Below are 13,977 nucleotides of genomic sequence, written 5' to 3' on the forward strand. Positions count from 1 at the left end.
GGTTCACTCCTCATCCAGTAAGGGTGCGACGTAGGGTGTCACACCTGTAACCCAGCTGCTGAGGCTGAGGCAGGCGGGTCACGAGATCGAGGCCAGCCTGGGCCACTTGGTGAGCCCCTGCCTCAGTAAAATAAGCAGGGCGGTGGGCCGACCCCTGGGGCCTCGGCTCGTCCCACCTTGCCGAGCCAGCGAGAAGCAGGGCTGTGGAGAGAAACCCTCCCATGTGCGCGCTTAGGAGGAGCTGTTGGTTGGGGCTGGGCTTTGTGAGCGGCCATTGTCATCACTGGCCAGCTTACCCCATGAAGCCAGTTGTTTCTGCCTCAGTGAGTAGGATGCGGGTGCAGGTGTGGGTGCGGGTGCGGTGCTGACTTCCTGGCGCTTCGCCTGGCGCCCCCAGCTCTCCTCCTCCCTTCCCTCAGGGAGCCCTTCCGGAAGCTGCTGGCTCAGGGCCTCATCAAGGGGCAGACGTTCCGCCTTCCGTCTGGACAGTACCTGCAGAGAGAGGACGTAGACCTCACGGGTAAGAAGCCCCGCCATGTGGGTACGCAGAGGGCGAGTCCAGCCCAGCACGGTGCGGCCAGCACACGGCTGCCCTGGGCGGGCGAGCGGGCGGGACTGCGGGCTGGGCCCTGTGCAGGCCACTTGGGGTCTGGCGGTGTACCCCTCCAACCCGCTCACACACCCAGCACAGTCTCCAGCTTCCCTGGGGGTCTTATTTGTACGTGACACAGCGTCTACTTGAGTGTCACCTGGCCAGCTCGAGTTTGAGCCCAGATAAGGACAGACCAGATGTTCTTCCAGGCTGACATTCTCCCGGCAAAGCCTAGAGACACACTTCAGACCCTTGGGACCTCCATCTCCCGCTCCCAGCACACAGCACCATGCTTCCCCTGGAGCATCTTCCCGGCCCCTGACCCTTGGACCCCAACCTCTCCCCTGGCCCCCGACCCTCTCCCCTGGCCCCTGACTCTCTTCACTGGCCCCCGATCCTCTCCCCTGGCCCCCGACCCTCTCCCCTGGCCCTCCCAGGCCCTCTCCTCCTGTGTCTCCACCCTTTCTCCAGCATCACCTGCCAGGTCCTCGGTGGCAATCAGGTGTGTCTGCCCAGCACACAGATGGGCTTGTGGCAGTAGAAAGGGGGGCCACTCAGGGCACCGTGAGAAACCTGAGCCATAGGACACAAGACCCAGGAGAGCAAGCTGGGCGTGGTGGCTCACGCCTGCAATCCCAGTACTTAAGAGGCTGAGACAGGATGATTGCAGGTTTGAGGCCAACCTTGAAACTTAGGGAGACCCTGTTCGAAAATAAAAAATAAGCAGGCATGGTGGCACAACCCTGTAAGCCCAGCACTTGGGAGCCTGCGATAAGGGGACCAGAGGTTTGAGACCAGCCTCAGCAATTTAGCAAGATGGTTAGCAACCTTAGTGAGGCCCTGTTTCAAAATAAAAAGCTCAAGGGCTAGAATGCCCCTGGGTTCCACCCCTGGTACCAAAATACAAATACATAAATAAGTAAATAAATAATAGGCCAGGCATGATAGCACGCTCCTGTGATGCTGGTGGCTAGGAGAGGAGGATCCGAGTTTCGAGGCCAGCCTCAGCAATGTAGCAAGACCTTCAGCAACTGAGCGAGACCCTGATTCAAAATAAAAAGTAAAAGAAATAAAATAGAATGAATAAGCCTGTTTCAGGATGGTGCCGGGGGCGAGGAGGCGGCGTGTCGCGGACTCCTGCTCTCCCGTGGCTCTCGCTCGCGGCTCCTCCGGCCTTCGGCTCCTGTAGGCCGTTCACAATCCATGCGTTCCCGTGCGGTCTTTCGGCATCTAGGCCCTGCTCCTGTCCACGCGAAGACCGGAGAGGCGCTGGAGGTGACGTGGGAGAAGATGAGCAAGTCCAAGCACAACGGGGTGGACCCCGAGGCCGTGGTGGCGCAGTACGGGATCGACACCATCCGGCTCTACCTCCTCTTTGCCGCCCCTCCCGAGAAGGACGTCCTGTGGGACGTGAAGAGTGAGTGGCATCCGCTGCCCGGCCTGGGCCCTGCTCACCTGCCCTGGGCTCTGAAGGAGCCCGGGGAAGAACGGCCTCCGCTTGCGGTGGAGGGCTCCAGGACTGGTGCCACCCGCCGGAGCGGTGCGCACCGCGTGCCGCTCCTCGGACACCGTGCCGCGTGAGCCTCGGGTGCTTTGCCGGGTGGGTTGCAAATGCAGACTCCCAGCCCGACGCCGCCGGCCGGGACCTGCCTTGCGCCTGTGCTGCCGTCCTCAGGCAGGTCCGTGCGGCCCACGCTGGAGGCTGTGGCCTGGAGACAACGGCTTCCTCTCCATCTGCCCTGAAGGGTTTTCTAGAGCCGGTCATGTCTTCACCAGTGCAGAAAACCCTGGGGGCCCGGCCGGCAATGCCTGCACCTCCCAAGTCCTGGGATTACGGGCGCGCCACCGCGGGCTTCCATGGCATTTAGTCACCACAAGCGAGCAGGCACGGAGCTGCCGGTCTCGCTGCGCGTCCAGGGCCCTGGCGGGGCGGCACGCGGCGCTTTGAGGAGCCCGCCGTCCGTCATTCGGGAGGGGGCCTAGATTCGGAGTCAGCCCTGGTCCCACCATAGGTGCCAGGGTGGCAGGACGCAGGCACGGAGGGGTCGTCAGCCGGCGGACGCTCTTCCTGCTGGCCATCACCAGGGCCACCATCCTCATGAGCACTGTCTATCTCTGTCCCATTGCCTCTAACTGCAGCCGACGCCCTCCCTGGGGTGCTGAGGTGGCAGCAGCGGCTGTGGGCCGTGGTCACCCGGTTCATCGAGGCCAGGGCTTCTGGGAAGGATCCCCAGCCCCAGCTGCTGCAGACCGAGGACCAAGCCGAGGCCAGGAGGCTGGGGGAGTACCGGAACGCGGTCGTCACTCAGGTCAGGAGGCGCAGGCCCTCGGGAGCCTGCACCGGGAGTGCCTGGGGGTGGCCATCAGGGGCGCCTGTGTCTGGGTATGCCTGGCCCTGCCCAGTGGCCGTTGGGGGCGCCTTTATCTAGGGATGCCTGGCCCTGGCCCCTGCCCAGGGGTGGCCATCAGGGGTGCCTGTGTCTGGGTATGCCTGGCCCTGCCCAGTGGCCATTGGGGGCGCCTGTGTCTGGGTATGCCTGGCCCCGGCACTTGCCCAGGGGTGGCCGTTGGGGGCACCTGTGTCTGGGTATGCCCTGCCCCAGCCCTTGCCCAGTGGTGGCCATCAGGGGTGCCTGTGTTTGGGTATGCCTGTCCCTGCCAGGGATGGCCGTTGGGGGCGCCTGTGTCTGGGTATGCCCAGCCCTGCCCAGGGGTGGCCATTGGGGGCGCCTGTGTCTGGGTATGCCCAGCCCTGTCCAGGGGTGGCTGTCAGAGGCGCCTGTGTATGGGTATGCCCTGCCCCAGCCCTTGCCCAGTGGTGACCATCAGGGGTGCCTGTGTCTGGGTATGCCTGGCCCTGCCACGGGTGGCTGTTGGGGGTGCCTGTGTCTGGGCATGCCCAGCCCTGCCCAGGGTGGCCGTTGGGGGTGCCTGTGTCTGGGTATGCCTGGCCCTGACTCTTGCCCAGGGGTGGCCGTCGGGGGCGCCTGTGTCTGGGTATGCCCAGCCCTTGCTCAGGGGTGGCCGTCGGGGGCGCCTGTGTCTGGGCAAGTCCGGCCCTGACTCTTGCCAGGCGTGGCTGTCAGGGGCGCCTTCCTGCTTCATCAGGGTGGCCCTGCTCACCTTGGTGAATTGCTCCTGCTGCTTTGGATGTTCTCCCAAGACACACGTCTAGCAGAAGCGACACCCGGGAGACGGCTCCCATACCGTTTCCCAGCTGCCCGTCAGCATGGGGACCTGCTGCTCCATGGGGACATGCTGGACACGCCCGGGGGGAACAGTCACTGGGTCAGTGTGACGTGCTGCAGACGCTGTGCTAGAATCCCGAGGGGCCTCAGAGACGTCTCCGACGCCTTCTCGCCGTACAGAGGGGATGAGACCCAGAGAGGGCGGAGGTCCTGCTGACAGTCACATACAGTGGCTTCGAGCCCAGGCTTCCCGGCGCTGGCAGAACAGGGACTTGCCTGTTGCTGGCTCGGGGACACCACGTCCCTGTGAGTTATTCGAGGTGTTTACAAAGCTGAGGTCATTTGTTCAGTGGATACCTGGCCCCCAAATTCTTAGGCTGGCTTTATTCCCCCCTTAAGGTGTACTGATTCAGACCAGTCATGGTGATACATAACTATAATCCCAGTACTTGGGAAGCTGAGACAGGGGGATTGTAGGTTCAATGCCAGCCTAGGCAATTTAGCAAGACCCTGTCTCAAAATAAAATATAAAGCCTGGTATGGCGGTGCACACCTTAATTCCAGTCTTAGGAGTCTGAGACAAGAGGATCACAAGTTCAAGGCCAGTCTCAGCAACTTAGTGAGACTCTATCTCAAAATAAAATATAAAAGGACAGGGGTGTGGCCGAGTGGCAGAGCGCTTGCCTACCGTGCCAGGCCCTGGGTTTCATCCCCAGCTCTGAACTAGAAGATGTGCTGGCTCGGGCTTGGAGGGGCAGCCAGGCTGGCCCCCCTGGACTCTGTTTCCCAGGACAGTGATGGCGCAGGCTGTCCTCCGTCCGGTTCGCGAGGCCTGCAGTGGCCCTGTGGCGCCGCGCCTTGGGCCCTGCCTCCCTCCCAGGTGGACTCCATCCGCGGCGCCGAGCAGTTGGGTTCATCCCACGCGTTCTCTCCAGCCCCGGCAGGTCCTTCTCTTCTGTCACATAATACACTTGGATCATCTCAACAAGTGGAAACTCTTGGCCTGGTAAAGATACATTGTTTTATATTCTTGCCACGGGCAGAAATGAGGAGCGCTCCGCACGGAGACGCCGGGGCCTCCTGCCGTGCCTCACACGGGCTCCGCGTCTCAAGACACAAAGCCGACCTGCGCCCTGTCCAGTAGCCTTCGCTGAGAGCACCTTCCTTTCCTCCCTCCTTCCTCCTTCCCTCCTTCCTCTTTCCTTCCTTTGTTTCTTTATTTTTTAGTATGTGTGTGTGGTATTGGGGAATGGAACCCAGGGGCGTTCTACCTCCAAGCTACACCCCCAGCTCTCTTTATTTTTTTGTTTTGAAACACTTGGTTGCTGAGAGTCTTGGTAAATTGCTGAGGCTGCCCTCAAACCTGCGATCCTCCTGTCTCAGCCTCCCAAGTATGGGATTACAGACCTGAGCTGCCACGCCTAGCCTTTGCCGTGAGTTTAAGGCATACAGCCCTGGAGAAGTCCTGGCCTCCCCCACCTCCGTTTGCTGGTGTTGCCGTGCTTCCTGGTTGGTGGGCCCTGCCTCCTGTTCAAACAGCCAGCACTGCTTCCTTAACACCTATGGGCCAGGTGTGGTGGCGCAAGCCTGCCGTCTTAGTACTGGGGAGGCTGAGACAGGAGGGTCCTGGGCTTGAGGACAGCCTCAGCAGCCTGGCAAGACTCTCCCAGCAGTGTAGAGAGGCCCGGTTACAAAACAAAAGATAAAAGTAGATCAGAGGCACAATGCCCCTGCGTTCATTCCCCAGCACCACCAAAAAAGCAAAAAACCCACCACCTCCTCCGAGAACCAACGCTGCTCATCACATGGGATGGGGACGGTCTGAAACAGTGGAGGAAGTCAGTGGAAATAGCGTTGGCTCTGAATAAAGAAATAGCGGTGCTGAGAACAATAGTAATTTTTTGAGAGAAAAAATATGTGTATAAATACCTTCAATTGCATTTGTTTAATTTCACTCTTTTGATGATTCAGGTTTTTCTGGGAAACAGATTTTTTTTTTTTTTTTTTTTTTTTTTTGTGGTACTGGGGTTCCTGGAAGCCCTTCTTCCTCCGGGCTACACTCCCAGACCTATTTTTATATATTTTTTTGAAACAGGGTCTCTTATGCCAGCGCCGCTGGCTTCGAACCTGCGCGATCCTCCTGTCTCCGCCTCCCAAGCGCGGGGATGACAAGCGTGCGCCACCACGCCCGGCATGGGAAACAGATTTTGAATGAAGTGACTAATTCGGCTTCTGTCCACAGGTGACCGCCCACTTCACAGAGGACCTCGCGCTGAATTCTGTGATCTCTCAGCTGATGGGGCTCACGGGCGCCCTGCTGGTGAGAGGCCGTCCTCTTCACTGGTAGTGAGGGAGGTGGAAGGTTAGGTGGACCCAGAGCGGCACAGCGCCCTACTCCAGGCGGCTCTGCTCTCTTACGGATTTTAGCCAGGTGAAATACACCTGGAATCTCAGTACCTGGGAGGCTGAGACAGGAGGACCGTGGGCTCAAGGCCGGTGTCAGCAACTTAGTGAAACCCTGTCTCAGAATAAAAAGGGTGAGGGTGTGACTGGAAGGTAGAATGTCTCTAGGTTAATCCCCACAAACAAGAAGACATTGGCTTGATTGCCCCACCCCGGGCCCCATTTCCTTGTGTAGTAAAGGGGGTAAGAATTCTGCCACCGCCGCTGCCTGTGATACCGATGGAACGGGGACGTGGTCTGTCCTGGGCAGAGGGGTAGCTAGGCTCTCCTCCGCTGGTCGCTGGCCGGCCCGCGCTGCCCACCGACTTAGCACGGCTTCTCGTCCTGTCTTCCTCAGCAAGCATCTCAGAGAGTCGTCCTCCACAGCCGCGAGTTTGAGGACGCGCTGTGTGCCTTGCTGCTGATGGCTGCCCCGATGGCCCCCCACTTGACCTCGGAGCTCTGGGCAGGTGCGTGTCGCCCTGCCGTGCCAGGGCCTCTTGTTTTCTTTCTTTTTTGGGGGGTGGTACTGGTGATTGAGCCCAGGGGCATTCTACCTCTGTGCTACACCCCCAACCCTGTTTTTAAATTTTTTATTTTGAAATGAAATTATTTTTATTTATCTCACTACGTTGATGAGAACCTCACTGCTTGCTGAGGCTGTCCTTGGACCTGTGAGCCTCCCAAGTGCTGGGATTCCAGGCGTGCACCACCACGCCCGACCAGAGCCTGTGTTTGGATATTACTGGGGCTCAGATGTCCTCAGCCCCAAGGTCCCATGCTTGGCATCTGCGCTCAGGGACTGTCCTGTCGCCTGGCCCGGTTCTTCTTCTGTAAGATCGCCGCTGACAGAGAGAAAAAGCTTCCCTGAGATAACGCCAGGCTGACGGCACTGCAGAACATCCCCTCCCAGGCCTGGCCTCCTGGCAGCCACGCCACGTGATGGCCTTGTGTGACCCCTGGGATGAAAGCCCATGTTTGGCCCTCGTTTACAGTTGGAGGGCGTCTGGATTCTGTCCTCTGCTCCCAGTGCTATTGCTAAATGAGGCACCATAACAGGCCTGACCATGCAGCCCCAAGAATTCCACGTCAGGAGAGCTGCTGGCTCAGAGAGAAGCAAGCCCTTCATGTAAACCCTCACTGGGACTGGGTCAGGCCCCGCAGGGCAGGCAAGCAGGCATGCGCTCAGGAGTCCTCAGATGTCTCCAGAAATAGCCTGTCCGAAGTGCGCTCAGCTCGCAGCCCGTTGACGTGACAGCTCTCCTCGTTAAATGGCCGGCATGGCCAGCGAGGTGCGCCTCGACATGTGGGCGCTGTCAGCAGGCCTGAGGCCTGGGCTCGGGCCCCAGCACCACGCAGTTGGTAAGGACCCAAGTCTCATGTGGTAACAAGAGAAGAAGCGCCCGGGAGGGGCCCGGGAGGGGGCTGGCGGAGGAGCTCGGGCCAAGTCGGGGATGGCCACGGGCAAGGGAGACAGCAGCAGACCTGTGGACAAGTGGGCACAAACAAACCCGCCTGGGTTTCCTCCACGCGGAGGCTCTGGAGGCTCCCAGTGTGGCGGGGTCCCGGGGCGAGCACCCGGCCAGCTGGCTGGGAGGAAGGCCTGCCTCCCTTCTGTGGCTCCCCACATCCACATAGGAGTTTTAGGTGAAGGCCTGAGGAGCGAGCAGGAGTCTTCTGCTTTTGCCAAAAGGCATGCCTGTTAGGCACAACACAGGTTCACCGAGAAGAGCGAGGGCCCAAGCCACCGGAGCCTGCGGCGCCCGGGAGTGTCCTGCATCCTTTATGCCAATGACGCTCAGCCCCCAAGCCCCTTGGCTCCCCTCATGTGGCCTGCCACATGAGGGCACGCGTGTGCCCGGCAACGACAAAGAATCCCTGGTGCTGCCGAGAGTCAAGATGGTCGAAGGAGCAGAAAAGACCAGTGCCGCTCAGGGAGGCCTGGGACCCGAGGCCTGGGAGCTGTCAGCCGTTCCCAGACAAGACGAGAGCTCGTGCGCAGGACAGAGGCCAGCTCTCACTTGGCGCGCACATCTGCATCTCAGGGACCAGATGCCCGCATTGGACTGGATGTCCGGGCCGCAGTGCCTGGGGACAGCCCCTGAGGAGGGCGGCTCGCTTTGGCTCCTGATTTCAGGGTTTGTTACCGGGTCCTAGGTCATGGGCCTGTGTCCCACAGAGGAGGGCTGGCCACCAAGAAGCCAGCAAGAAAGGTCGTGCTGAAACCTGAGAGCCCCCTTCTTTCTTCTTCATTTGATTTTATTTGGCACTGGGAGACTGAACTCGAGGACGTTTTATCCCAGCTACACTCCCAGCCCTATTTTATGTTTTATTTTAAAACGGGGTCTCCCTAAGTTCCAGAGGGCCTCACTCAATTACTGAGGCTGGCTTCCAACCTGTGAGCCTCCTGAGTCCTGGACTGACAGGCATACGCCACACACCCAGCTCGAGTCACCTTCCAGGCCCTATAGAAGGCAGTGAGGGAGGGTCCGGGCTTGCGCAGCTGCTGGAGCCTGGTGCCTTGGCAGGTGTCTGTGCATTGTGGCCGCAGGCTAAAGAGCCATCTCCCCAGGCCCCAGCAGGTTGCCGGTCAGTCCCCTTGCCCTGGCTGCCACCATGTGTGCGCTGACCAGCCTTCTGGCCTTGCCTTGCAGGCCTGGCGCTGGTGCCCCAGAAACTGTGTGCCCACCATGCCTGGGATGCCCCCGTGCTGCTGCAGGCCTGGCCCTCCGTGGACCCACAGTCCCTCCAGCAGCCGGACGAGGTGCAGATGGCCGTTCTGGTAAGCATCTCCCTCATCCCCAGGGCCGGGGTGGGTCTGGGCAGGTCCCCGTCCTGCCTGCGGCTGCTGAACCAGCTCAGCCAACCGGCCCAGCGGGCGCGGAGTGCAGAGGCCCGTCAGCCCTTGGCCGTGGCTCCAGGTCTTCACTGGGACCAGAGCACGTGAAAGTGAGCTATCCTGGCCCCAGGGCCTGCCGCGGGGCAGGCGAGCCGTCCTGCTGTACAGGCCTGCGGGGCCTGCTGGGGCTCTTGCTGGACACAGGGCAGCACAGAGAAGCAGCTGGTGTGCAGGGCACCTCCTGATTTTGTCATTCAGACGAGAAATTCTTGTTTCTTTTTGGTGAATTGGATCATTGTAAATACACGAGTAGGCCAGGCATGGTGCACAAACCTGGACTCCCAGGACGGGGGAGGCTGAGTCAGGAGGATCACAGGTTCGAGGACAGCCTCGGCAAGATAACAAGACTCTCAGCAACCTAGTGAGACCCTGTTTTGAAAACAAAATATAAAAATGGCTTGGGTGTATCTCAGTGGTAGAATGCCCCTGAGTTCAAGTCTTAGTACCACATTAAAAAAAAAAAAAAAAAAAAGAGTAGTAGTCAATTGTTTAGACCTTTTGGGTAGGAAATGCTCCCTTAGAGTTTAACTTTGTAATTTTTGTGTATTGGCTATGTTTAATGTGAGGCAGATTTAATAGTATCTCTTAAATCTGCTGCTGTGGTTGAGAGGGAAGAGGGTAGGGTGGACTGTCCACACTGTCTCCTGAGCAGCAGCATGGGGCCAGGTAATGTCCACCAGAGTGTTCACCTGGCCCCCGGCGCCCTCCAAGGCGGGCGTCAGTGTTCTTTTCTATTGAGGAAGCAGGCTCAGCGTGGCAAGTGGCCTGGCCGGCATTGCTCAGTCATCTCCAGCCGCTGTGATGGGCCTGCTGTGCGCCAGACAGGTTCTGGGGCCTCAAAACCAAACAGGACCGGCGCTCGTGGGGCTTGAAGCCCCAGGAGAGAACAGGAAGGAACAGAAGGAAAGGGAGCTAGGTATGGTGATGCACACCTGTAGTCCCAGCCACCAGGGAGTCTCAGGCAGGAAGATCACAAATTTGAGGCCATCCTGGGCAATTTAGAGTCAGGCATGGTGGCACACGCATGTGATCCCAGCCCTGGAGAGGCTGCAACAGGAAGATTGCATGTTTGCGGCCAGCCTCAGCAAGTTAGGACCTGTTTCAAAATAAAAAATGAAATAGGGCTGGGGTGTAGCTCAGAGCTAGAGTGCCCCAAGGCTCAATCCCCAGTATCCCCCCCCACACACACACGTTTTAGAAAGGGCTGTGGCTGTAACTCAGAGGCAGAGCACCCCAGCTTCAATCCCCAGTACTGAAAGAGAAAGAGAGCGATGGCCAGTATCACAGTCAGACCCACCCCGGGCTGAGGGGACTTAGGGCGGAGGTGGCCGGCCGGGCCCAGCCTTGGGCACTGTGCCTGGGCCCAGCACTGCTCCAGCCCTGGTACTCAGTCCCCTGCCGCCCACCGCACCCCAGGGGGAAGGCAGGGTAGCTCTGGAGGCCTCACCCAAGTCCTCAGGACCAAAGCATCGTGTTGTGAGAAGCGACTGCCCACGGACCCTCAGGAACATCCTCCACACACCTGAGAAGCGCCAGCGTGGGCGCCCATCTGTGGAAACGTCCTTCTGAGCGATCACGAGTTTGTGTGGAATATCACCACGTTGAGTGTGATCATTAGTGAACTAGTGTTAGAAGAACGCTGAAATGCAGGCCCAACCTACAAACGAGCGGCTGGACCTGCAGCCCGAGGACCCGGAGCAGGCCTGGGAGGGCTGCCTCGGGCCGCCCGCGGGGCTCACCCCCCGGCACCTGAATAGAAGCTGGGAGCGCAGTCAGCTCCGCTGCGCCCTGTTCCCGTGCCTGTATCCGACTGTGGATACCAGAGCGCGCAGGTGGCAGCCAGGGATGAAGGCCACACATGCACGGAGCTTGCAGCTCCAGGGCGGCACGAAGCTTGGAGCCAGGAGTCCTGCGTGTGAGTCTCAGTCTGCAAAACACCTTTCCGCCAGGCACGGTGGCTGACCCCAGTCCTCAGAGGCTGAAGGTTGCACGCAGGGCCAGAGGGGATCCCAGGGACAGCCCATTCTGGCCCAGATCTGGACCTGGGCTGATCCCCGGGACCAGCAGTACCCCTCCCCCGGGAACAGCCAGCACCTCCTGCTAGTGTTCCCACGTCCTTCCCGGAACGCCCAGGTGTGGCCGCGGTGCCAGCTGTTGCAGGGTGCGCCTCCGCCTGCCTCTGGCTGCATCGTGCTCCTGGAGGCAGCTGCTGGCCTCCTCCTGGCCTCCTGTGCTTCCTCCTACAGCCGGCGGGCGGCCTGCACGCTCCCCGCATCCTTCCTCATCGCTGCCTCGCTTTCTCCTCCCAGATCAACAACAAAGCCTGCGGCAAGATCCTCGTGCCCCAGCACGTCGCCAGGGACCAGGACAAAGTCCAGGAGCTGGTTCTCCAGAGCGAGCTAGGCGCCCGGCTCCTGCAGGGGAGAAGCATCCGGAAGGCCTTCCTGTCTCCCAGGACTGCCCTCATCAACTTCCTGGTGCAGGAGTGAGCCGTCCAGGCCCTGGGCAGGGAAGAGAAAGCGCCCTGGAAGCTGACCTTCATCCTGTGACAGCGGCCCCAACTGGGGTGAGGGCGGATGTGCACGAGGCGAGCCTCCAGGTGGGGGAGCAGCGCGCTTCTGCCTGGCCTTCAGAGGCCCATTCGGGGGCCCTGCGTAAGGAGCAGGACGCTGGGACCTCACGAGTCTGCGCAGAGCCAGAACCAGCGGTGCGGAGGCCCGCACGCGCCTCTCCACTCCCGGCCCAGCGCCGGCCTCTTCCCCCTCCCCACCCGCCAGCTGAGGCATGGAGCCCCGCAGGAACTGGGCAGAGCTCCACTTCCCAGTGCGACCGGGGTGTGCGTCGTGACCACCCTCCGCAGGGGACTCGCCGTGCCTGGAGCGTCCCCCTCTGGGCAGCTGGCCCCAACCTCAGGGCCCCACTGTGGCCCCGCAGAGTGAAGGCTCAGGCCCGTGGTGGACGCAGCCCCTGTGTCTGACCAGGAAGACGGCTGACCACAAGGGAGCCATAGAGATAGCCAGCAACAGGCGGACCCTGGCTCTGTATGGTGCTGGGGTGCTGTCTGATCTGGACGTGGTGGCGCACGGTTGTCGTGCCAGTACTTGCCAAGCTGAGACAGGAGGGTCCTAGGTTCACAGCCGGCCTCAGCAACTCAGTGAGCCCCTCAGCAACTTAGGTCCTGTTTAAAAAAAAAAAAAATTGCCGGGCGTGGTGGCGCACGCTTGTAATCCCCGTGCTTGGGAGGTGAAGACAGGAGGATCGTTCAGGGCTAAGAGACCCTGTTTCCAAATAGAAATATAAAAATAGGTCTGGGAGTGTAGCCCAGAGGTAGAAGGGTTTCCAGGAACCCTAGTACCATCAAAAAAAAAAATTAAAAAGAATAAAATCAGGCTGAGGGTGTAGCTCAGAGGTAGAATGTCACTGGTTTCCATCCCAGCACCACAGAAAAGAAAGAAAGCAAGCTGTGTTGCCACCTTGCTTGGACGTGGCCCCTGCACTGCAGATGATAACTTTTCCACTGTAATAAATGTATGTCACTTTGGACGCGTCTGTGATGTTGGGATAGTCAGTCGGGAGCAGATGGAGGCCCTCCGCCACCGCTAGCGACCGTGGCTGCGGCCCAACTCCACACAGAAGCCTACAGAGAAGCTCTGGGCCTGCTGTCTGCACAGGCAACAGTGACTGGGGCGCATCATGCTGGCAGCTGAGTTGCGGGCTCTCAGCTCAGCTCAGGTCTACTCCTCTGCCTCGCCCCCATGCCCATGTGCAGTGTAGCTTGGGCATCAGGGATCTTGAAAACTCTAAAGAGGAGCCAAGTGTGGTATCAAGTGCCAGTGACCCCAGTACTGAGATCAGAGACAGCAGGATTGCAGGTTGAGTCCAGTCCTAGCAACTGAGACCCTTGGTAACTTAGCAAGACCTGTTTCAAGCAAAAAAAAAAAAAAAAAAAAAAAGGCCAGCTCAGAGGTAGAGCACCCCTGGGTTCACTCCCCAGTACAAAACAAAAACAACCCTCTACAAGCCGGGTGGGTGTGTAGCTCCGTGGTAGAGCGAGTGCTTAGCATGTCCAGAGCTCTGGGTTTGATCCCTAGCAACACACACACACACACACACACACACACACACACACCCTCTGCAAGATCGTACAGGCAGTGAACCTGAGACCACTGGGTTACTAGGTGCATTGAACACAATGCGTCCTTCCTCTCACAATCCTCAGCCTGGCCCAGGGCCCAGTCATGTTGACGTGGCCTTGGGAAAGCCTAGAACCAGAAAGGAAGGTGGCCGGAGCCCAGGGCAGGCGCTGCTGTGGCGCTGACCAGAGGTGCACAGTGCCGTGGCGCGCTTGGCAGGAGGGGAGCTTCTGCCTGTCGGTCTCTGCGTTTCCAGGGTGAGCCGAGGGTCTTCAATGAAAGGAGGGTAGGACGCGCTTTGCACATTCTCCAGCCAGAGCAGTGACTGGCCATCACATTCCAGCACCCCTGCATCAGCAAGAACTCCCAGGGCGTGGAAGCTAAGCTGGAACAAGAGCCCCGGGTCAGTAGGCGGGGTAGGGATAAACTCAGTCTTTACTGACCGCCTTGATTAGGTCAAAACTGAATTCGCCCCAGAAGCCCTGGGGGAAGAACTGTTCTCTCAAAGAAACCCAGGCTCTGAGGTCCAAAGATGCGCCCAGTTTTCACAGCTAACGAGTTGTCCCAGGACCCACACCCACATCCTCCGGCCCTGCTGACGCTGCCCGGCCACATCCCTGGCCCCTCATCTGACTCCCCATCTCCCCGGGTGTCCGACAGCCTGGTGAATGTCAGCCAGGCATTGGCTTTTTGAACAGAGTTGGCTGGGCTCTCCTGGAAGGA

At 59.6% G+C, this 13,977-nt stretch overlaps 1 protein-coding gene across 3 annotated transcripts in view; it reads left to right on the top strand.

Moving 5' to 3' along the window:
* LARS2 (leucyl-tRNA synthetase 2, mitochondrial) overlaps window positions 1-11,610 on the top strand; it is a gene marked incomplete at both ends in the record, with an annotated part of 77,197 nt that extends 65,587 nt beyond the window's left edge. For all 3 annotated transcript variants that reach the window (XM_080715225.1, XM_080715224.1, XM_080715226.1), the window contains 7 exons: window positions 420-520; window positions 1,827-2,009; window positions 2,732-2,901; window positions 6,023-6,100; window positions 6,581-6,692; window positions 8,877-9,004; window positions 11,431-11,610. In XM_080715225.1, the coding sequence (XP_080571351.1) occupies window positions 420-520; window positions 1,827-2,009; window positions 2,732-2,901; window positions 6,023-6,100; window positions 6,581-6,692; window positions 8,877-9,004; window positions 11,431-11,610 (952 nt within the window). The remainder of the gene's footprint in view (window positions 1-419; window positions 521-1,826; window positions 2,010-2,731; window positions 2,902-6,022; window positions 6,101-6,580; window positions 6,693-8,876; window positions 9,005-11,430) is intronic.
* Window positions 11,611-13,977: the final 2,367 nt, after the last annotated feature.

Source organism: Muscardinus avellanarius (genome assembly GCF_963383645.1).
Source record: "Muscardinus avellanarius genome assembly, chromosome: 18".
In the NCBI taxonomy this organism is placed as follows: Eukaryota; Metazoa; Chordata; class Mammalia; order Rodentia; family Gliridae; genus Muscardinus; species Muscardinus avellanarius.